Below are 21295 nucleotides of genomic sequence, written 5' to 3'. Positions count from 1 at the left end.
TGGCGGTGCAGCACCGGTTTCCCAGTTTCTCTCTAACAAGAAAGAGAAAGCAGCCCTTGAAAATGAGAAAGATACTTTAATACAGTCATTTTGCACAAAAAAAAAAAAAAAAAAAAGTAGAAAACCGCTTACTAAGCCTCGTGACCCAAGGTAGGCTGCTGTACATATAAATTGCAGAAAGGCAGAAATTCAAGCTCTTTAGTCCTCCAGCCTCTGATTTCTCCCAGCCCACACCTCTGAGAAAGGCAGCCAAACTCCATGGGGTTCAACATCAAAGCCTTAAAACATGTACCTTCTTGCCAATACAGCAAGGTTTTTGGCTCGTAACAGGTCCTGGTGGGAAAATAGCAGATTTTACACTTAATTCAGCGATATTGTCTTTTCGTTTGTAGTGACTAAGCCACAGAGCCTGCATCTTCAGCCCTGCAGGAACGTCGTCGTCGAATGTCAACGGTCAACATTGTCGAATGCCAAGGTGAGGAAAAATGGAAGGATGGGAGAAGACTAGAAGGGATTAAAGCCATGAAATCAGTTTCCCAGGGGCTGTCGCACAAATTAGAGGCTTCACTTTCCCACTTGGCACAGGGTGCTCTTCCCTAGCATCATCTCAGAGAGCACCCAAATGTTAAAAAATCCAGAGGTCGGCCCAAGGTGATCCCTTCACAATCTGCTGCTCTTGAAAACCTCCATGAGAATGAGATTCAAAGCGGACAGTGGAACCTCTTTGCTTTGCGTTGTTCTTTACCGTCAGTAGATTCCAGAAACACCATGTGGTTTCCCAGCTCAAACCGGGCTTATCTAGAGAACATGATGTCCATCTGGCTGCCCGTGGTGTCTCAGGGAGCCAGCTGGATCCTGGACTCCCAAACCCAGAAGAAAGGCAGGATTTTTTCTCCGTTGAAAGATGCCGGAGGAAAAGCAAAAGCCAAGGTCTCGCTATCGGCATCGAAGAAAGCCACGTGTCCCTTCTCGTAATCCAGAGAGACCCGGATAGTCTGCGGCCTCCCGTTCAGAGGCTGAACTGTTTCGAAGGAGGTAAAAGCTTGAAACTTGTCGCCACAGATGCCAACAGCCCAAATCCCCTGGGAAGGGTCGAGGTTAATCCACCCTTTTCTCCACGCTGAGTCTCTGGCCACCCCCACAGCCCAAAATCCCCTCCTCCCCAGCTGCACTTCCCAGTAGTGCCTCCCCACCATGAAGCCTTCGCAACCCAAGACGGAGCAGTAGGTATCGAATCTCTGGGGATTGTTGGGCAAATCCTGGGGCGTTTCATCCCACCTCACGCTCCTCCGGTCCTCGGAGAGGATGAGGTGGGGGTTTGCTGTCTCTGGATCCAGAGTCACGTTTGCTGGTGGGAGGGAAAGCACAACAGAAGGAAAACAGTGTGTCAGAGGGAAGGTGGTGGACACTGCTCTCCATCCACACCCTCCTGGGTTTTTTTTCCATCAATGCCATCCAGATCTACTTAAAAGCTCTAATGTTTTGTACTATTTTTAATTGCCATCAAAGGGGAATAGGAACTCATCTTACCAACCCACCAGGAAAGGGTGAGTTCCCTGCTTGTGCTGTCTGTTTCTCGCTTGGATCCCCTTTTTCACCCCAGTATACCTCCAGTCTCCTGAGACTTACCCCATTGCACGTCCAGTTCAACTGGGAGACTCTCTGGAAGGAGAGAGGAGGAGAGCAGTGCCGTTAGTGTATGGGGGAGAGGGAGCATAAGAGAAACGGGTCAACATGAGGAGGTACGCTTTTTCCCCGCACAAAACAAGTAAAACCACAGGTGAAACAGTTTGGCTCATGGATAGATTGACCAAACCCAATATCACCAAGTTTGGCTCATGGATAGAGTGACCTCCAAACCCAATATCACTGGCTTTACGAGGGTATTTCTTTAATTTGGAGCTGACCGCACCAATGACTAATTGGTGATTAAAGAAGGGGACGGGACAGTTATCTGAAGATGGAGAACGGTCTCAAAATAGCTCATCCAGGGTTTATCTACATGCACGCCACCTTCCGTTCGCAATGTGTTGAGTTTTCACGCTGACTCCCTCGCGGGTGGCTAGATGTTACCCGCAGCCTGTTTGGTTTAAATAAGACCAGAATAAAGAATTTGATTCCTTTCCTTCGTGTAGCTAAAGGGAGGGACTCGGTCGAGTCCTTTGCGTTACTCCGGTGCGTGCGCAAATACGCCTGGGAACACAGTTACCCTCCCGCTTCCAGCCCCAGCCCCGGAGAGGAGCGTTGTTGAGTAACTCATCGTCAGCTGGGGCTTTATGCTGGCCATCGGCTAGTGCCCGCTCCCCTCCAGTTGCAGACGTGCGTTTAGATTGTTCTCCTTCCTTTTGTACCTTTGAATTTCCTCAGGGCCTCCTTCAGAACGATGTTTTTCTGAGACAAATCCTTCAGTCTCTTTTCCACTCTGGGAAACTTCTCTGTCTGTTGATGGAAAGTCCTTGCTTCACACCTGGAAGGAGAAGACTTTTGTATCCCTTCCCCGCTGAACGAACTACGTAGAAACCCTGCTTAGAAAGCTTAGAAGAGCTTATTTCTCCCCAAGCATCAGGTTGAGTCAGCTGAGATATTGCTGGGCATATCAGCGGTCCCAGCATCCCTGTGGAGGCCATGCTTGCTCTGGACCTCCTCATGGGTATTGGCTTCCTCCAGCCGAATAGAGAAGGCAGCGGGACATGATCTTGCCCCAGGGCCATCTTCTCCCCAGCTTCTTCCTCACCCAGCGTGCCGGGGACACTGGTAGAGAGGACACCCCCTCCTGCTCGCCTGTTCCCATCTGCTTTGTGACACCGTGCTGGGGACAACCGTCCCCTCCGGAAAGGGAGAGCCACGTACCTGGTCAAGGCGGTCCTGGCATCCTAAAGGAGAGAGAAGATGGGAATTAAACTTTGAGTGATCTCCAGGCCCGTTTACATCTCTTATCTCCCTCAGCTGTTGTTTGCAAGCATGCTTTGCTTCGTTTGGGTTTTCTTGCACCAGCATGGAGCAAGAGCAGGGACGTCTCATACCCATCCAGCGGCCCGTTTGGTCCCTTTGGTCTGGTCCCTGGCTAGAAGAAACGCTCAAATGCAGCTGCTGGAGCATCGTATCCACCTCCAAGCCCTGTGCCCTGCCTGATGCGGTCTCCTGGGGAGGGAAAGCGTGGTCCTACGCTGGGTAGCCTCCCCCTGGACTTAAGCAAGGATTCGTTTATTCCATCTTGCCGCAGCCCTGCAAGATCCGTCTCCCTTGCTTTGCCTGGGGTTGGGAGGGAAGCAGTTGGTGGACGCTTCCGAAGTGATGAAAGACTAATTCTGGGGTCCTCCTCCTCATGGGCTGGACACGATATAGTGCTGCTATGACATGCAACGTACGATACAGCCTCCTCGTGACATGAGCATCTAAACAAACTCCTCAAAACTCCAAGGCAAAGAGACTGGGGAGAGGGGGAAGAGGCCACCACCTCAACGGCGCGTTCAGAACATTGCAAGCTCCTCGCTCTCACCTGCAAGGACTTATTCTCTGGCTGTGGGCTCATGTCTTCCAGCTCCCGGATGAGGTCGCCCAGGTGGGAGATCTCCATGGTGATCTTCCTGTCGTTCTCGGTCTGGGTCTGCACTATCTGCTTCTCCACGTCCTCCAGCCACATCAGGAGAAGTTGCTCCTGCTCATCCTGGAACTGGTGCAGCTGCTTAAACACCAGCATGATTTTCCACCTCTCGGCTCTTGTCTGCTGCTGCAAGGAACGGATGGGGAGAGATGAGAACAGAAGAAATTCGAGACCTACAAAACTGTTGGAAACGGTGCAATTCCCCAAAACTCCCAGGTGTCGGCACTTAGGGCAGTGGCTGGGTGGGACGGGACCGAATCCAGGCCAGGGACTGCAGCACAAGCAGCCAGCAGCACGTTCCTGGTGTTCTCCTTCCGTCCCCACTTAATTCAGCAGGAAAGCCGTTGCCCGCCTCGGCTCACCTTCACCCCGTTCTCATGAAGCTGCAACGAAACATCTGTCAGGCTTCTGCTTTTGAGGAAATCACCGTCTCTCACTTCCCTAGAGCTACAGATCCATCCCCCAACCTTCTGGTAGCCCAAAAGGGCTGGGAGGCGGTGGAAACTTCCAACGCGGTGCACCCTCCAAAGGAGATGTGTCCGCAATGCGGATGCTCGGATGCCCTAAGCTGCCATGAGAGCCACCACCCTCACCGGGACCCAGAGGGCTACGCAGCGGCAGAAGAAGCCCCATGAGGGCCTAAGTTGGGTACAAGCAGCCCTGTGGACCTCGCGCTTGGTGTAGTTGACCCATCTCCAGGGCTGGACGGTAGAAAGCAGCTCCTGGGGTGCGGCGGTCCGCGGCGAAGACGGAGAGGCCTGAAGCACCGTCCCACCACCCCGTAACGCCAATCCACCTAGGAGGACCCACACGCTCGTCTCCTCGGTCCGGGACACGGCTCAGCTGAGCTGCGAGTGCCTCCAGCTTTTCGGAAGCCACCCCGCTTTCCGCTGGCATTTTGCGGCCGCCGAGTTCCCCTCGAGGAACATTGGTGTTTCATACGCGGGTGCTTCACCGAGACGGAGCAAGAGCGAGAGAGGCGGGCCATCCGGGTGGAGCGGCTGGCGGCGTTTTCCGCCTCGCTGTAAATTTGGGTGCCCATCCAACTCCTTTTAACCCGCAGATCAGACCTGCAGGAGACATCTTCACGCCTACAGCAGCTGCGAGTACCTACCAGATACTTCTGGCTTCTCTTCTCCCCGGTCAGTTTTAATCCTTGCAGCCGTTCTCTTTCATCCTTGAGGCTCTTCAGTTTGCTTTGGATTTGCTCCTGGGTGTAAAAAAAAAAAAAAAAAAAAAATTAATTAATCTGTGAGTTGTTGCAGAGAGGGATGCACGGCTCCAGCGTTGCTCTAGCTAATTCCCAGTGCATTTGAGCGTGAGACTTCCAGAAGTTGGAAATATTTAGATATTCTTTACTTTCTTGCTGCTTTTCACCCCTAGACCTTTTACTTCTGAATGAAAAGTGAAACAAAGGCAGTATTTAACATCGCAGCCTCATTTGCGCCCCTGTTCCAGTCCTCGCCCCGGTTCCTGCTCCCAGAGTGTTTGTGGCCGGTTATTTTCTGCGCTCGTTGTAATCCGTTCCTCCTGGGTTGACTCGTTTTATCCCCTTGGGCGCACAACATCGATTTTTTGACCCTTAATCACGTTCTCCAAATTGCCGCAGCTCCCTACCGTCCGCAGAATCGGCGTCTGTGCCCGCGCTCGCTCGTCACCTCCCCGCGCTCGTCACCTCCAGCTCCTTTTGCAGACCGAGGAGTAATGAATACGGATGAAGCCCTCAGGGTTTGTTTTTAGGAGGAGGGGAGCTGCGCTTGAGAAATGCCTGGTTTCTGTAACGTCTACTCCTAAGAGGTCCTCCCACAATAAACACCGATGGGTGTTTGCGCCGCGCGCATCCCATCCCGACTCCCTCTTAACTTTTCGTCGGCTCGTCTTCTCCCTCCCTCCCCTCGCTTCTTCTTTCCCCCTCTCTTCCTTCTTCCGCGCTCACGGCGTGACTCATCTGGCCGTTCACTTCCCCGTTTCCCGGTTGCTTCTTCCCCTGCGGCCGGGACGAAATGTCACCGAGCTGCCGCCGCGCGAGTGCCGACTCCTCCTCCCCACCCCGTCCTCCCTCCAGGGAATTAAAAACGCCTCCCGGCGTCGTCGCAGTTATCTGGCTATCCAGAAAGAGATTCCTTTGGGGAGAGATTTACGGCGGAAAGGACAACTTGTCTGGGATTTCCAACCCCATTCTCGCGCAAAAAATCAGCAGCAAGAGCCCTGCCTGGGCGCAGCTGAGCGAAGGTGGGGTCCAGCGCGGCTAATTTGGGTATTTTCTGCGAGCTACCGGCCTCAGCTTCCTTTGTGGTCCCTGGAGAGGGTGGCAGCGAATAAAGCGGTGGCTTTCGGTAGCGGGACCCACGCTGCCAAGGTCACCCTGAGGAGCTTAAATCAAAATGTCGTTTTGGAGGTCGCGGTGAAAATCGGGTTTTTAATCAATTCGCTCTGGCCGGGGGTGACCCTACGGGCGGATTTTGACCCTAAGAGTGGATTTTGCTGGCGGTCTGGGTCTGACCCAGGACCCTGAGGTCTCTGCTTGCCCCCAAGCTGAGCTCTGCCCCTCACCCTGCGTCTGGGCAGTGGCGCAAAGCAACCTCAGCTAGACGATGTACCAGCTCAACGCAACCCGCCGCATCCAAAACCTTGGGAAAACCTACAGGACATCCTTCCCCATATCCTTGGGAAGGTGGAGGAGCCCCTGGCGAGCAGACCTCAGCCTCTGATGGGCCAAAACCGACACAAAATAACACAAAAAATACAGTAAAATAAGAGCAAAGCAATGCGCTGTGGTTTCTTACTTTGCACTCCTGGGCGGCTTCCTCGATGGGGGCGACGGTGTGCGCGCGATGAGCGTGGGAGCGGTCGCACACCACGCAGATGGCCGTCCGGTCCTCCTTGCAGAAGAGCTTGAGGGGTTCCTGGTGCTTGGGGCACAGGTGGCCGGCTCCAGCCCTGTACCCCGCGCCGGAGCTCAACTTCTTGGCGATCTCTGCCAGGTTCCTCAGCTCGCGGTTTGGTCTGAATTTTCTTTTCTGGGCGACTCCTCGGCACTGGGGGCAGGCGAACCGTCGGTCCGATTTTCCCGAGCATCGCGTGATGCAGTCCCGGCAGAAGCTGTGCCCGCAGTTGATGGACACGGGGTCGCTGAAATAATCCAGGCAGATGGAGCAAGATGCTTCTTTCTGCAGGCTCTCCAGCGGGTCGCACTCGGCCATGGCTGAAGAAGAACGACACGATTACTTTTGCTTTGAATTTTTCTTTTTTTGCCTGAATTTATTTGCTTGAATTTTAATTTTATTTTCCTCCTCTCAGCGGCAGCTGGGAGTTTCCCTCTCGATCAGCCTTTGCTGTCTGGGCTGGGAGGTCTTGCTTGAAAAGTGCAGGCTCGTAAAGGATGCAAAAGGAAGGAGGGGCGGAGAAAAGGGGGATTTCAGGCTGTTTTCTGGGTGAAACGCGGTTTTGCAACACCCCGCTGAAACCTGAGTCACTCCAAAAGGCATTTCAAGGTCTTCAGAAGTATGCCGCTAAAGAGGGAAGGAGGGAAAAGAAGTTCCTCATCCCGAGCCGTGACCTCCGGGTCCCGGATAATGAGTCGACGGCGGGGAGCGTTCAGCAGCAAGAACGGCTTACGGACCCCTGCCCTCTGCCAGCATCTCTGCGCAGCCACAATATTACAGAAAATTACAGAAAAAAAAAAAAAAAAACCAAAACAAACCCCACCCCCACCCCCCCCGCCTTTCTTCCCTCTTTTTCCCAGGTGCTTCTGAGCCCGGCGGGAGGAAGAGCCGTAGGGCTGATCAGCAACACCCAAGGACGCGATACCCCACCGAGGAGGCGATCCCGGCCCGCGGGAGGGCAGGACGCTGCCCCGCAAGAGCCGGGACCGGGAACAACACCGGTCTGAGGGATCTCCAGGTCAAACCCTGCCCGGGCTGAATCAGCCTGGTGCATGTTTTAATTTTCAGTCGAATTGGGTTACTCTGCGATACGTTCGTGCGTCGTCGTGCACCTCTCGCCTTCCTCCGTACGTGCTCGAGCCGAGGAGTCGCCGGTTTGATGGCGAATGAGTAATCTGAGCTCTGCAGCCGCAGCTCCGGCCGCGCGGGACGCCTGCAGCTCCCGAGCTGCGAGAAGTGACTCGGCGGAGGAAATGAATCACACAGCACCGAAAAAAAAATAAAAAATTAAAAAAAAAAAAAAGAGAAGCCCTTCGGACATCCTCGGCGAGGTAAGTCAGGGCGTGCTCAGAGGGTCACCGCGGTCGCTCCTCGCCCGAGGCTGGGCAGCAGGACTGGACCCATCCTGGAAGGGTTTTGGTGGAGATGCTCTTGGAGCCACCCCTGCGCTCTCCTCCGGCAACGGGCGATTTTCCACCTGGCTTTTCCCACGCCGGAAACACTCCTGGCGACTCGTTCGGGTGCGAGATCTGCATTCCACGGTCCCCTCGTTTGTGGCACAAGAGTTTCAAAATCCCGGTCCCTCCAGGTTTAAAAATCTCCGTTTTTCTCCTTCCCCGTGAGGGAAGGAACTCAACGCACCGCAGAGCCTCGTGGGCTGTTTTTTAGGCGACGAGTGCCTCAGCGATTTTTTTCCAGTAAGTCGCAGGAAGTGAAGCTGCGCTGACCGGTCTAAATCCACCGCTGTCTCCCCCCTTCCCCCTTTTCACGGTGAGCAAACTTGGCCTCTTTTTCCAGCGGCTTCCCCGCCGCCCTCCGCGCCTTCCGACGCCGCCTCGGCCACCTGGCTGATCCCGTTGCTCACGGCCGCTTCATTAAAGATTATTTGTAAGCCTCTAATTAGAAACCTCTAATTAAATTATTGTAAACCTCTAATTCAAGATGCTGATCTTTTTTTTTTTTTTTCCTCCCACTGCAGCCGTAATTTTGCTGCTCTGCTGTGGCACCCGAGGTCGTTACAGACGGTACTGGTCACAGCAAGCCCTTCTCGCGAAGGCTGAAATAAAATAAAATATTATTTTCCGTGTCTCACGAGTGCGGGAACACTTTGGGCTCAGTTCAAGCTCTTTGGGGTGTTTCCAGAATAGCAGCTGTGAGGCCGCTACGATGCTGCGGCCCTCGCTTTCCTCGGGCGTTGGCTTTGCGCATCGATGGGAGCTCTTCTGCCTTTACAACTTTTATAAATTTCGAGTTAAAAAAAAATATATATATATACATATATATGTATGCACACACCTCCAAAAACCAAAGAGGAAGATGAAGCAAAAAAAAAAAAAAAAGGACAATTAAAACCAAGGAAATGAATGTAGAGAAAAAAAGTGGCAGCGAGGGGAATTTGCGCTGCAGTCCTTTCTGCCTCAAAAAGGGGAAAAAAAAAAAAAATGGGCAGTGACGGGGCCCCCATTCCCTGCGTGGTGCAAACTGGGCTTGGAAATCTTACGTAAGGGGAAAATGAGGGGGAAGGACTTGAAAAAAGGAAAAATTATGGCAAAAGGGTTGTGATCAAAACTTAAATAAAGGAAAAATGATGGAAGAAGGACTGTGATGAAAACACAGGAAAAAAAAATAAATGCAGAACGACGGCAGAGGGGGGTTCTTCTCATAGCGACTGGTTCCAGATATTTCATTTTCCTTCTGCAAAATAAATAAAAAATAAAATAAAAATAAATAAAATAAAATAAATAAAAAACATGAAAAGTCAGAAAGTCAGGGTTCGTCTCTTTTCACCAGTGGGTTTTGGGGTGACTCGGGGGTGGGGGGAGGAGGGGAAAAAATAAAGTAAGGAGGAGAAAACAGGATGCGCCCAACGTGGGGCTCGAACCCACGACCCTGAGATTAAGAGTCTCATGCTCTACCGACTGAGCTAGCCGGGCTCCCTGAATTGCGTCCCCCAACTGAATATAACCGGTGCTCAGGTCACGGGAGGGACGTGGCGTCCGGAGCGATCGTGGGCTGAAAATGGGAAAATAACGGGAAAAAGGAGAAAAAAAAAAAAAAATTAAAGGAGCCGGAGCCTCCAGCTGTCGCTTTTGGCGGAGCCGCTGGGCGAGGCAGGGCCAGAGGACACCGCGGTGGCGATCCCCACCCGGGGTGGCCCAACTCGCTGGGTACGCACCGGGGGGCAGGGAAAACCCCTAAAAAGAGGGGTGTTTCTGCCCGGTTTCGAACCGGGGACCTTTCGCGTGTGAGGCGAACGTGATAACCACTACACTACAGAAACGCCGTGTCCACCTCTCTGCCTTGGCGGGAGTTGAACCCGCTCCGGTGCGGCGGGGGCCGAGGGGCGGGGTTTCCGCCGGGGTTGCGGGGCTCCGCCGAGGCAGCGGAAAGAGAAACCGAGCCGTCAAATGTCAAAAAAAAAATGAAATTTAAAGAGCTGCAGGCGCCCAACGTGGGGCTCGAACCCACGACCCTGAGATTAAGAGTCTCATGCTCTACCGACTGAGCTAGCCGGGCTGCCGGGAAACCGCCCCCCCGCCCCCTAGGTGTCACCCTCACTAGCCACGCCCCTCTTCGCGGAAGCCCCGCCCACGCCCCTCAGGCCCCGCCCCGCCCCCTCGTCCCTCCCGGTCCTCCAAGACCAGCGAGGTGACGGGGGTAGAGAAGCCCGGCGACCATCGAGAGCGGCGGGGCCGCCGCGGTAACTTAGCAACCCGCCGCCGGCGCTTAGAGCGCCGCTTCCCGTCAGGTGACGGCACAGGGGGCGGGGTTCGGGGGCCGGAAAGCGGAAGCGGTGGCGGCGTTTCTCACCCCCCCCCCCCCGCCACCCCCCGCCCGCCTCCCCCAGTCGCACCCGTCCGTTGAGCCGAGCTCGGAACCGTAGAGAGAGCGGCGGGGGCGGGAGAGGGGATAGAGCGTCTGCCACCGGCGGGCAGCGGCCTGGCGAGGGCGGCACCACCAGCGGCACCGCCGGGTCCGGTCGGGTTGAGGTCGGGACCAGGCCCCGGGGGTCCCCGTGAGGCCTTGGGGCGGGCGGCGGGGCCTCCACCGGGGCCTGGGTGGGGGAGAGCAGGGCCTGGGGGGGGGCTGGGACGGGGCCCCCCGCTTTGGGGAGGGGGGGGTGAAGCAGCGCCCGGCCCTGGAGGGGTGCGGAAAGGAGGGGGGGGGACAGGAGGAAGCGACGCCCCAAGGATTTGGTGGCACCCGGGGTCGAGCCGGTGCCCGCCCCAGCGTAGGGAGGCCCAGAAGCAGCTCAGGACCCCGGTGAGGAAGAGGAGAATCGGTCAGCAGCCCCCCCGCTCCCCGCCCCCATGGCGGCCGCAGGGGTTTTAGGCGACGGGGTGCTGTCGGGGGGCTCGGGGGGCGGGCGGCTGAACCCGGTGGAGACGCTGCAGGAGGAAGCCATTTGCGCCATCTGCTTGGATTATTTCGTGGACCCGGTTTCCATCGGCTGCGGGCACAACTTCTGCCGGGTCTGCATCTCGCAGCTGTGGGGCGGCGAGGCCGAGTACGAGGCGGCGGCGGCGGCGGGCGGCGGAGAGGTGGGGATGGGCGACGTGCTGGAAGAGGATCTGGAGGAGGATGAGGAGGACGAGCTGGATGAAGAGGAGCTGGATGTGGAGCAGGAGGAGGAGGAGGACGGTGGCGCGGAGGAGGAGGAGGAGGAGGAGGAAGACGACTTGTGGAGCGAGGAAGAAGAAGACGACGCCGACCTGTGGGAAGACCCTGTGGAGGAGGACATGTGGGATGGCGGGGCGGGGGGAGAGCTTTACTTTGGGGACGAGGACTATGACGAGGACGTGATGGAGGAAGACGTGGAGGAAGAGGAGGAGGAGGTGGAAGAAGAGGAAGAAGAGGTGCAGACGCCTCCTCCTCCCCCTGTCCTGACCACGCGGCCTCGACGCCTCCAGACCTTCACCTGCCCGCAGTGTCGAAAAACCTTTTTCCAGAGGAATTTCCGCCCCAACCTTCAGCTGGCCAACATGGTGCAGATCATCCGCCAGCTGCACCCGCACCCCCAGCGCCTCGCGCCGCCCGCCGCCGGGCCCTCGGTTTCGGGAGCCGTGCCGGGGGTCCCGGGCGTCCTGGTAACGGCGGGGGCTCGGGGGTCGCCCAATTTGTGCGAAAAACATCAGGAACCCCTGAAGCTTTTTTGCGAGGTGGACGAACAAGCCATCTGCGTGGTGTGCAGGGAGTCGCGCAGCCACAAGCACCACAGCGTCGTCCCCCTCGAGGAGGTCGTGCAGGATTACAAGGTAGGAAGGTTTCGGGGTGGGGACGACGGGGGGTGGTTTGGGGGTTTTTTGAGTTGGTTGGGGGTGGTTTTTTTGGTTTTTTTTTTTTTGGTTTTTTTTTTGGACGGAGCCGACAGCGTGGGCTGGGTCGTGCCGGCGGCGGGCAGACGGCGTAGGGTGGTTGGAGGGCGGCGGACGGGTGCGTCTTGCCGGGCTGGTTGGGCGAGCAGAGAAAACGGAGATGGGGGGGGGACGGGACACGAGGGGGCTGCGCGGTTTGGGGCGCAGGAGGCTGGGATGCCACGACGGCAGCGGCTTCGGTTTCTCGGCGAGGTCGTCTCTTGGTTTTTTGAGGGGAAGAAAGCAGCAGGAATTTCTTCGATTCCTTGCCTACCCAGAGACGCCTGGGAGGAGTCGCTGCCGCACGTGGTTGCGTCTCGCCGTGCCCTCCCTTGCTGGAAGCTCTCCGGAGCCCCGGCCGTGGCAGCTCCCATCGGAGCCAGCGCTTTTTGAGCCCCTCGGGATTTTGGGAGGGGGCGGTTGCTAGCTGGGAGAAGGGGAGGACGGCGACGGGGTCAGGCTGCGGGAGCGTGGCCGGCAGCGCTGTTTGCTCTCGGGTGGGCCCCGTCCGCGTTCCCCTCTCCTTTCCTGGGGGAAAGACGTTGCGGGTACTCGAAGAGGCTGAAAAATTAATTTTGAAAGGGCAGAGCTGTGGGTGAACGCTCCCTCGAGCATCCCGGGAAGGCGACAAGGCAGAAGCGGTTGGGTTTTTTCGGAGACGTCGAAGCTGCGGACGTTCCCCAGTGTGAGGGGGGCAGGATTTTTGTGGCTTTCCGATTCAAACCAGCTCCCAACGCAAGCTGGTTCCGGAAAGGAGAAGGGAAGCGGTCTGAAATCCGCGCGGGAGGGTTTTGTTTTCGACCCTGCCGCGGAGCTGGAGAGCGAAAGGAGGAGAGGAAGGAGGGGATTGCCGGAGCCAGGGATGCCTGAGCTGCGTTTCTTTCTCTCAGAACAAACTCCAGAGCCACCTGGAGCCGCTGAAGAAGAAGCTGGACGCGGTCCTGAAGCAAAAATCCAACGAGGAGGAGAAAATCACTGAGCTGAGGGTAAGAGCCAGCAGCCGCTGGCGGAGCGGGGAGCGATCCTGCGCGTGGTTCCGTTCCACGCTTCTTTATTTCCCTTTTCTCCACCTTCTGCCACAAAAGTCCTCAGCCCTCAGCTGAGGAGGACGCTGGAAGCCGGGAGCGGTTTTTTGGGCCCGGAGTCTGGCGAGGAGGGTGAGGAGGGAGGGAAGCTTCCCCCCTGGTCCCGCTCCGCCTGGCGGGTTTCGGCTCTCGCGACTGTCAGGATCGCGAGGGCCGGGCGCCGTTTCCCTGCGGAGTCTGAGTTTAATTAAGGGGCGGTTTGCGCCTGAATGCGCCGTGGGATCCGAGAATAAATCGACGACGTTTGCGCCTGCGGCTTGAGCTGAGGATGCCTTTCCTTCCTCTTCCTCGCTCCGCAGGACAAGATGAAGCTGGAGATCAAGGAATTTGAGTCGGACTTCGAGCTGCTGCACCAGTTCCTCATCGGGGAGCAGGTCCTGCTCTTGCACCAGCTGGAGGAACGCTACGAGACCTTGCTGGCGCGGCAGAGCAGCAACATCGGCCAGCTGGAAGAGCAGAGCGCCGCCCTGGGCCGCCTCATCGCCGAGGCGGAGGACAAGAGCAAGCAGGACGGCCTGCAGCTGCTCAAGGTCTCTTCTTGGGGTGGTTTGTTTGGGGCTTTTTTTGGGGGGTTTTCTTTCCGTGTCCCCGGGACGGGAAGAGGGGAAAGTCGTGATCAGGGACCCCGGGAGGAGGGCAGACCGGGCGAAGCCTCTCCCTGAGGTTTTTTTTTTTTGATTTTTTTTTTTTCCGATGAGTTGTAAACCGGGGCGACGGACGCGGTTGATCTCTGGACCGTTGAACCCTCGCTCAGCTCCGCGCCGGAGGCTGCAGGAACTCTGGCCCCGCTTGGCGGCGAGGAGATAACGAGAGCGGCCGGAGCGAAGCGGAGCCGCCGAGACCTCGCTTCCGTCCCTGCGGGATCGGAGCGGGGGAAAATGGGAAGAGAAGGAGATGCCCCAAGAGATCTGGGGTTCGCGAGGGCGCCCGTATTAGCGGGAAAAGCCTCCGACGGAGGGGCGATCCGGTGGGATGCGCGTCTCCGTGGGATGTTCCCATCGCCTGAGCGTGGGGGGGGGACTCGCGGCCGTCAAGAGGATCTCAGTGGGATCGGCCTCGCTCCTCCCTAATCTTTCCCATTCTTTTTTTTCTTTTTTTTTTTCCCCCCGCTTCCCACCCGGCTGCCTCCTTCCGCAGGACATCAAAGGCACTTTTATCAGGTCAGTGACTTTTCCGTCGGCATCTCCTCGCTGTAAATCCTTTTTGGGAAGGGGGGAAAAAGGCAAATCCCGTGAGCTTTTTGTTTTTCCGCCCCGTGCAGCGGGTGCTTTTCCAGGCTGGGGTCGGACAACGCGAGGGGAGTCGCGCTGTGGCCGGGGTCGGAGCGGACGCGGTGGCGGGAGCTCCCGGCTGGCTCTCAGCGGGAGTTTGGGGGGTGCCGGGGGGACGCGCAGGGGAGGAGGAACGCGGTTCCATCCCTGCCCGAAATTGGGCTGCCTGCTGCGGCCCAGACGGGGTGGGGCCGGCCGGCCGCACCAGCGGAACCGGTTGGGCCGATCTCGGCCCCGCTGCGGGTTTTTTCGGCTGCGTGCAGGGCATCCCGTTTCTCCTGTCGTGTCTCTTACCCACCCCGGAGCGCGCTGAACCCCGGCGTTATTTATTCATTCATTTATTTATTTATTTATTTATTTCCTCTCCGATCGGCAGATGCGAGAACATCAAATTCCAGGAGCCCGAGATGGTGCCGGTGGACGTGGGGAAAAAATACCGCAACTACTTCCTGCAAGACGTGGTGATGAGGAAGATGGAGAAAATCTTCAGCAAAGTCCCCCAAGGTGAGCGAGACCTGGATCCGCCCGAGGGGCCGCCGCCGCTCCCGGGGAGCGGGCGCTGGGCTGCGTCCCCGGCCGTGCTGGGATTCCCCCTCCAGCTCCGCCTTCCCAGGATTTTCCACCCCTTTTTCCTGCCGGTCCCTTCCCCCTTCAACGCCGCGCTCTTCCCTCCTTCCTCTCCGCGCCTCGCTCTCTCCTTTGATCGGGATTCTCCCCTAACGCGGCTCCTCCTCCCGTCCCAAAAGCGGAGCTGGATCCAGAGCCACCTATAAATTTGGGGTTAAAGGAGTTAAAAGAAATGTAACTCCCAATTTCCTAACTCCTTTAAGCCCAAAGGGGTTACGGAGAAATCTGGGAAGCTGGAGGAATTTGGGGCGGCTGAAGGACTTTGGGGAGAAATTGGGAGCAGCTGAAAAGGAGAAATGTGGGAGGCTGAAGGAAATTGGGGAGGAATTTGGGGGCTGAAAAGGAGAAATGTGGGAGGCTGAAGGAAATTGGGGAGGAATTTGGGGGCTGAAAAGGAGAAATTTGGAGGCTGAAGGACTTGAGAAATTTAGGGCCTGAAGGAACTTGGGGCGGCTGAAGGAATCTGGGGAGGAATTTGGGAGGCTGAAGGAAATTGGGGAGAAATTTGGGGGCTTAGAGGTTGAACTCCATCCCAGCCAAAACCAGTAGAGACCCACAGCGGGGGCTATCAGTCCCAGTAGCCTCTGGCGCTGCAGGTCTGCATGCAGGTGAAGATTTGGGATCGGGAAATACGAGGAGGTGGAAAAAATCCCTGGGATCGGGATTTGCGAGGAGGTAGGGGTGACCGGCGACCCCCTGACGCCCCGTCTCCCTTCCAGCCGACGTGACCCTGGACCCCGACACCGCCCACCCTCGCCTCAGCCTCTCCCTGGACCGCCGCAGCGTCAAACTGGGCGAACGCCGCCAGGACCTGCCGGACAACCCCAAGCGTTTCGATTCGGATTACTGCGTGCTGGGCTCCCAGGGCTTCACCGCCGGTCGCCACTACTGGGAGGTAGAAGTGGGAGGTCGGCGAGGCTGGGCGGTGGGCGCTGCCCGCGAAACGGCCCGTCGCAAAGAGAAAACCGTGGGTCCTCACCAAAAACGCGAAATCTGGTGCGTGGGCACTAACGGGAAGAAGTACCAAGCGTTGACGGCCACGGAGCAGACGGCTCTGTCGCCCGGCGAACGGCCCCGGCGCTTCGGCGTCTACCTGGACTACGAACGGGGTCAACTCTGCTTCTACAACGCCGAGAGCATGACCCACATCCACACTTTCAACGCTTCCTTCCACGAGCGCATCTTCCCTTTCTTTCGCATCTTAGCCAAGGGCACCCGCATCAAAATCTGCGCCTGACCGACCCGCCGGCCGCCCCTGTCCGCCCCGGATCCGGCCTCGCACACGGCCGTGCTCTTTTTTTTTTTTTTTTTTTCCCCCCCCTCCTGAATCCCTTGGATCTCCCTTCGGGATCCAGCGCTGCACTTCTTGCACCTGCTTGCTCACAAGGCCTCTTCCCCCTTCACCCCCGCGACCTCCCGCCGGCTCCTCGCCGCCGCCACGCCGATCCGAAGCAGGCTTTGTTCGGAACAGGGAAGGATCTGCCTCGGAGAGTTTTCACTCTGTCTCTTGCTGCTAGGAGCTCCTCTTTCCCTTTTTTCTCTTTTTTTTTTTTTTTTTTTTCTGACGCCGCCTCCCAGCGTGCTTTCCGCCGCGGTTGAGCTTTGAGGCGCACCTTGGCTCTTTTCGGACGCGGAGCTCAAGCCCTCCAGCTCCCCGGGGCGGGGTCCGTATGTCTGGGAGCGAGGAGTCTTGGCTTTTTTGTTTTCTTTTTTTAAGCTTGCATCACCATCTTCCCAAAAATCATTGGCTTTCGTATCCTGGTTGCGCCAAGGTGCCTGGATTTCCTGGGATTCACCTTCTGAGCATCCTCAGACCCCGGCTGGTGTTTGGACCCGGAGTTGAACCCGCTTTAAGCTGCCATCTTCTCTCCTCGCCTTCCTCGTCTGTTTTTTCGGGGGAGCTGGGGGGGTCTGACCTAACCCCTCGCCCCCCTCCCTCTGTAACCATTTCTTGTGGGCCTGGCACTTTACCGGGGGCCGAGGAGGCTGCGAACCGCCGGCTTCCTCCTCCAGAGCCAGCGCGTCCCGCTGCAGGGCTGCGAACCGGCCTCCATTTTGTCCCCTGGCAGTTCGAGAGCTCTCTGAGACGGGGGTATTTATTTTCTCTCCCCCCCCCCCTTTTTTTTTTTTTCCTCAGCTGCTGTCGAGTTTCCAGCTGAATCCTGTCCCACTCGAGAGACTCTGACCGCGCCGGTTGTGTTTTATTCTTTTTTTTTTTTTTTTTTTTTTGTTGGTGGATTGGTATTTTTTTTTTTTCCTGTTGGCATTACAGAGCTAGTTCAAAATATTTTTGGCTAAAATAAGAATTAAATGGAGATTTAGTTTTATGAAATGTCAAATAATAATAATAATAAAGATTAAGGTTGTACACCCGAGTCTCTGGCTTACTGAGGTCCTCGTGGAGCCGTTTCCAAACGAAATCCGGCTTAAATTGCGCGCCGGAACGGGGTCCAGGTCCCCCGCCGTGCGCCTGCCCTCCCGGTAAGCGCATAGGCTTTACATCTTGCCTCGTTAATCTTAACCTAATCCTTCCTCGTTAGATTAGATCAAGCCCAGCGCGGGCAGCATCCGACAGCCAAGCCGGCGTCGCCGAGGGAGCAAAGTCTCTTCCGGCTCAGCGACACGGGCGGCTCGTGGGTCTGCCAGCCGGAAAAAGGGCAAGAAAAACCCCGGGGTGAGGAGTTCCACGTTAAAAACCCTCCCATCTGTTAAAGGCTGCCCTAAAAATCCAAGCTGTGCCTTTGAAACCACCGCTGCTTCTCCGATTCATCCACTTCTCTGGGCTTTCTTGGGAATTGCGTTTTGTTTTCCCGCGGGTTTTCCCCAGCGACGCCGCGTCCCTCGGCAGCCGGGCGGGCGGAGAACGCCTCCCGCCGCACGGCGCGCGAGCCCGTCGTTTGTCGCTATCGTTCTTCCGGCATCGCGGCTTTTTTTAACTCGACACTGCATCCCAAAATCCTGCCGATCGCCCCGGCCCCGTCCCACCGCGACGGCCCCAACCCTGGAGGCGCGGGGCCCATTTTTTGTGGGCGTCAAACCCTCCCCATCGCGGACGCTGGGTTTTCCGCCTCTCCCTTGAGGTTCCCGATCTGCGTCCGGCCGGAGTAAAGCTCCAACCCCAGATTTTCCAGGAACCTCCAGGCTGTGGGATGACCCAACGGTGGCCATGATGTTTTTTTGTTTTGTTTTTTTTTAATTGATGTATTTTTGTACACAAAATTTACGGTTTCTCGCTACTGCGTCCTCATCTGGTCCCGATGGTGACTTGCCACACCCGGACGAGGTTATCCGTGTAGCCGGCAAACAGGGTCTACGGAAAGAAACGGACAACCGGGTCACGGGAAGGCCAGCGAGGTGGGACACGAGAAGGGCCGACGAAGCAGAGGGGGAGCGCGATCAGCGCCACATTTCGGGGCGGGGACGGCGCGAGAGGGAGAGGGGGATGGTTTTTACCTGCCCGTCTGCGGACCAGGCCAGGGAAGTGCACTGCGGGGGCTCGGCTTTGCTGCTGGTGCTGATCACCTCCTGCTTCAGCTCATCCACGATGATTTTGCCTTCCAGATCCTGCGGGAGGATGAAAAGAAACGTGAAGGAACGAGGGAGACTCCAGCCACCGAATCCAACCCAAGCCCGGGACGCCGCCAGGACGAGGATCGTCGCTCAGAAACAGCCTCTGGATTTCCACACCGAGATGCGCTCAGATGGCACGGAAGTGTTTCATCACGGCACGGCGGCTCCCGTTTGGGATCCGAAGCGAGGATCTCCACCACGAAGGTGACTCCGAACCCAGCACAACCCCCCGCCCCCACCCCAAAAAAAAAAAATAAAAAGCTGAAAAAGGTGAATCTTCCCGAGGAGCCCTGCCTGGATGAGGACGCGAGCGGCAACGTACCCAGATCTTGATGCTGGGCCCGGTGGCGGCGCAGAGCCAGTAGCGGTTGGGGCTGAAGCACAGGGCGTTGATGATGTCTCCTCCGTCCAAGGTGTAGAGGTGCTTGCCCTCGTTCAGGTCCCACAGCATGGCCTGGCCGTCCTGCGGGGCAGGGGGAGGCGCGGATACGGAAAAGTTAACGGACGCAGCAGGAAAACTCGGAGAAAACACGTCGGGGGCTGAAACAGAAGCTCCTGGAGCTGAGCAAGTGTTTTTTTTTCTGTGCTCTTCCCTCCTAGGACCAGATTTTTTGGGCCGTTCCCACCCCACTCAAGCTGTGACTGAGACGCGGAGCGGCTCTCGGCGTGGGGGACGCAGAAGCGAGCCGGAGCTGCTAGCGGGGTGCAGAGATCTCGTTTCGGGGTCTCGCTTCCCGCCTCCCTGCCCCGTGGCGCGAACCTTGCCGCCGGAGGCGCAGAGGGAGCCGTCGGGGGAGACGGTCACCGTGTTCAGGTAGCCCGTGTGCCCGATGTGGTTGGTCTTCAGTTTGCAGTTAGCCAAATTCCAAACCTGGGGGGAGACGAGAGGAAAAAAAAGAAAAAAAAACCGAACCAAAAGCACAGGGGAGAAGAAAAGGAGGTTAAACACTGCTCCTGCACCCCAGTTCTGGGTGGAAAAAATCCTTCCCTGGATCCTGCCCCCGCCGCTGCGCTCACTGGGGGAATCGGCTCCCACCTCACCTTCACCAGTTTGTCCCAGCCGCAGGAGACGATGATGGGGTTGCTGCTGTTCGGGGAGAAACGCACGCACGACACCCACTCCGAGTGACTCTCGTCCTGGGGAAGAGGAACGACGCCGGGTTCACGGCGAGGAAAAGCAGCCGGGTCTTCCCCAACCCGTCCACGGGAGACGCTGCAAGATCAGACCCGTCGCTCCGAAGCTTTCCCAGGCTCCCCCGTCCCTCAGAATTGCAGGACTTGTCCTCAAACCCCTCCCGGGGAGGGGTCAGCAGACAATATCTCACTTTTTAATCATTAGGACAGGGCCGGGAGACCCGGATTCCCGCTCAACAGCGGCGGGAGCGGAAATAACACCACGCCTGCGCAGATGCTTTCTCGCGGGGGTGTGATTTTATTTGGTTTTATTTTATTTTGGAAGCTCACCTGCACCGTGTACTTGCAGACGCCCAAAGTGTTCCAGAGTTTGATGGTCTTGTCCCTGGAACCCGAAACGATCTGGCGGTTGTCGGAGGAGAAAGCCACGCTCAGGACGTCCTTGGTGTGGCCCACGAAACGACGGGTGGTGGTGCCGCTGCAGGAAGGCAGAGGGAACGGGAGATCTCACACGGGAACTCCACCAAGGAGCGGGGAAACTCAAATATCTGAGCGGTCTACAAGAGGGTATGGAGCAATGGTTTTGCCTTCGGGAGAAGGACTGGGGGAACTGGGATGAGCTTATCCCGCGTGCGCGCCTGACTCCGCAAATCCGGACCCTCTTCTCCTGGCCGTGGCCCCACTTCAGCCCAAAACGATCCCAAAAGAGCGAGCTCGAGCCTCCCACCCTCCGCTTCTCTCCCGTCATCATTGCAGGACGTGTCTTCAGATCCCGGCGGATCGGCAGACTTTTGCGTCGGGTTTAATCATCGGGAGAGGGAGGAAGAGCGGCCGAACGCCCCGCTTCCAGCCGCTGTCAAAAACCTGCGGCACCGGCCACGGGAAACCACCCCCGAGGAGGATTTACCTTCCAAATCGTCTCGGTTCCACGCTGCGCCGGTGACCTCGTCCCCGCTCCCAGGACGGACCCAAAGCCTCCCCCACCACCCAGAACGCCCTCGCTGCTCACGTGGTGAGGTCCCAGAGCCTCAAGGTGCCGTCCCAGGAACCCGAAAGCGCGAACTGCCCGTCGGAGGAGATGACCACGTCGCTGACGAAGTGCGAGTGACCGCGCAGAGCTCGCTGCGGGATCCCGTAGTTGGTTTCGTCGCGGGTCAGCTTCCACATGATGATGGTTTTGTCTGTCAGGGGAGGCGCAGAGGTAAGTGGGGCGGGGACGGGGGGGGGTCGCAGCCCAGAAACGGGGCCCCCATCGCTGGGGCGCTGCCTCCTCTCCTCTCCTCCTCAGCCCCATCTGCCCTCATGGGTGGGGGTCCAGCGTGTCCCCCCCACCCGACCCCAAACCTACAATCTCACTGCTTGACCGGACTCTCTTTTAGCTCCGGACTTAGGGTCTCCCCTTGCCCCTTCTCCCCCAAAATGGTCTCCTCCCCGCCCCCCCCGCCCCCCCCATTCCTCAACCTATGGTCTCTCCCTGCTCCTTTCCTCAACCACGCCGCTGGGCTCCCCCCGCCCGGGGCCGATGGTTTCCTCCTCGCCCCCCTCCGCTCCTCCCGATGGTCTCCCCCCCGCCCCCGGCCCGGTGCGGCCCCTCACCGCGCGAAGCGGAGAGAATCATATCCGGGAACTGCGGCGTGGTAGCGATCTGGGTCACCCAGCCGTTGTGGCCCTTCAGGGTGCCCCGCAGGGTCATCTGCTCCGTCATGGCGGCGGCGGAGGAAGGGAGGATGGCGGCGGATTCAACGGAGGCCGCGGGCCGGCTGCT

General features: G+C 57.6%; 3 protein-coding genes, 1 long non-coding RNA gene and 3 other non-coding genes across 9 annotated transcripts; 2 read left to right on the top strand and 5 right to left on the bottom strand.

The window, feature by feature from the left end:
• Positions 1–56: 56 nt before the first annotated feature.
• LOC104487417 (zinc finger protein RFP) lies at positions 57–8447 on the bottom strand. 3 transcript variants are annotated; one of them, XM_010130375.2, is made up of 7 exons: positions 6391–8447; positions 4719–4814; positions 3500–3730; positions 2851–2873; positions 2352–2467; positions 1630–1662; positions 57–1348 (listed from the first exon to the last, which is right to left on the bottom strand). In XM_010130375.2, the coding sequence occupies exons 1-7, from the start codon at positions 6805–6807 to the stop codon at positions 837–839; spliced, it is 1428 nt and encodes a 475-aa protein (XP_010128677.2). In that variant the 5' UTR covers positions 6808–8447; the 3' UTR covers positions 57–836. The 3 variants fall into 3 exon arrangements, 1 of the variants encoding a protein (XP_010128677.2); XR_015261317.1 differs by having other exon boundaries at positions 1219–2080; positions 2352–2873; XR_015261318.1 differs by lacking the exon at positions 1630–1662 and having other exon boundaries at positions 1252–1348; positions 2352–2873.
• Positions 8132–9074, top strand: LOC147596828 (uncharacterized). Its single transcript, XR_015261323.1, has 2 exons — positions 8132–8259; positions 8468–9074. It is a non-coding gene; the product is annotated as an uncharacterized LOC147596828 (long non-coding RNA).
• A 275-nt stretch (positions 9075–9349) lies between these two features.
• TRNAK-CUU (transfer RNA lysine (anticodon CUU)) lies at positions 9350–9422 on the bottom strand. Its single transcript has one exon. It is a non-coding gene; the product is annotated as a tRNA-Lys (tRNA).
• Positions 9423–9696: 274 nt separating this feature from the next.
• Positions 9697–9769, bottom strand: TRNAV-CAC (transfer RNA valine (anticodon CAC)). Its single transcript has one exon. It is a non-coding gene; the product is annotated as a tRNA-Val (tRNA).
• Positions 9770–9932: 163 nt separating this feature from the next.
• On the bottom strand, positions 9933–10005 carry TRNAK-CUU (transfer RNA lysine (anticodon CUU)). The gene has a single exon. It is a non-coding gene; the product is annotated as a tRNA-Lys (tRNA).
• A 687-nt stretch (positions 10006–10692) lies between these two features.
• TRIM41 (tripartite motif containing 41) lies at positions 10693–17493 on the top strand. The gene is made up of 6 exons (XM_086769347.1): positions 10693–11744; positions 12734–12829; positions 13228–13458; positions 14066–14088; positions 14576–14703; positions 15546–17493. Exons 1-6 carry the CDS (start codon positions 10800–10802, stop codon positions 16061–16063), a joined length of 1941 nt encoding a protein of 646 aa, XP_086625473.1. The 5' UTR covers positions 10693–10799; the 3' UTR covers positions 16064–17493.
• Positions 17494–17998: 505 nt separating this feature from the next.
• RACK1 (receptor for activated C kinase 1) lies at positions 17999–21269 on the bottom strand. The gene is made up of 8 exons (XM_086769378.1): positions 21127–21269; positions 20540–20711; positions 19861–20008; positions 19438–19533; positions 19157–19267; positions 18719–18859; positions 18280–18390; positions 17999–18136 (listed from the first exon to the last, which is right to left on the bottom strand). Exons 1-8 carry the CDS (start codon positions 21233–21235, stop codon positions 18071–18073), a joined length of 954 nt encoding a protein of 317 aa, XP_086625504.1. The 5' UTR covers positions 21236–21269; the 3' UTR covers positions 17999–18070.
• Positions 21270–21295: the final 26 nt, after the last annotated feature.

Source organism: Chlamydotis macqueenii, chromosome 36 (genome assembly GCF_036417535.1).
Source record: "Chlamydotis macqueenii isolate bChlMac1 chromosome 36, bChlMac1.mat, whole genome shotgun sequence".
In the NCBI taxonomy this organism is placed as follows: domain Eukaryota; kingdom Metazoa; phylum Chordata; class Aves; order Otidiformes; family Otididae; genus Chlamydotis; species Chlamydotis macqueenii.
The sequence above is the reverse complement of the archived record's forward strand: the minus strand, read 5'-3'. Positions and strand labels throughout refer to the sequence as shown.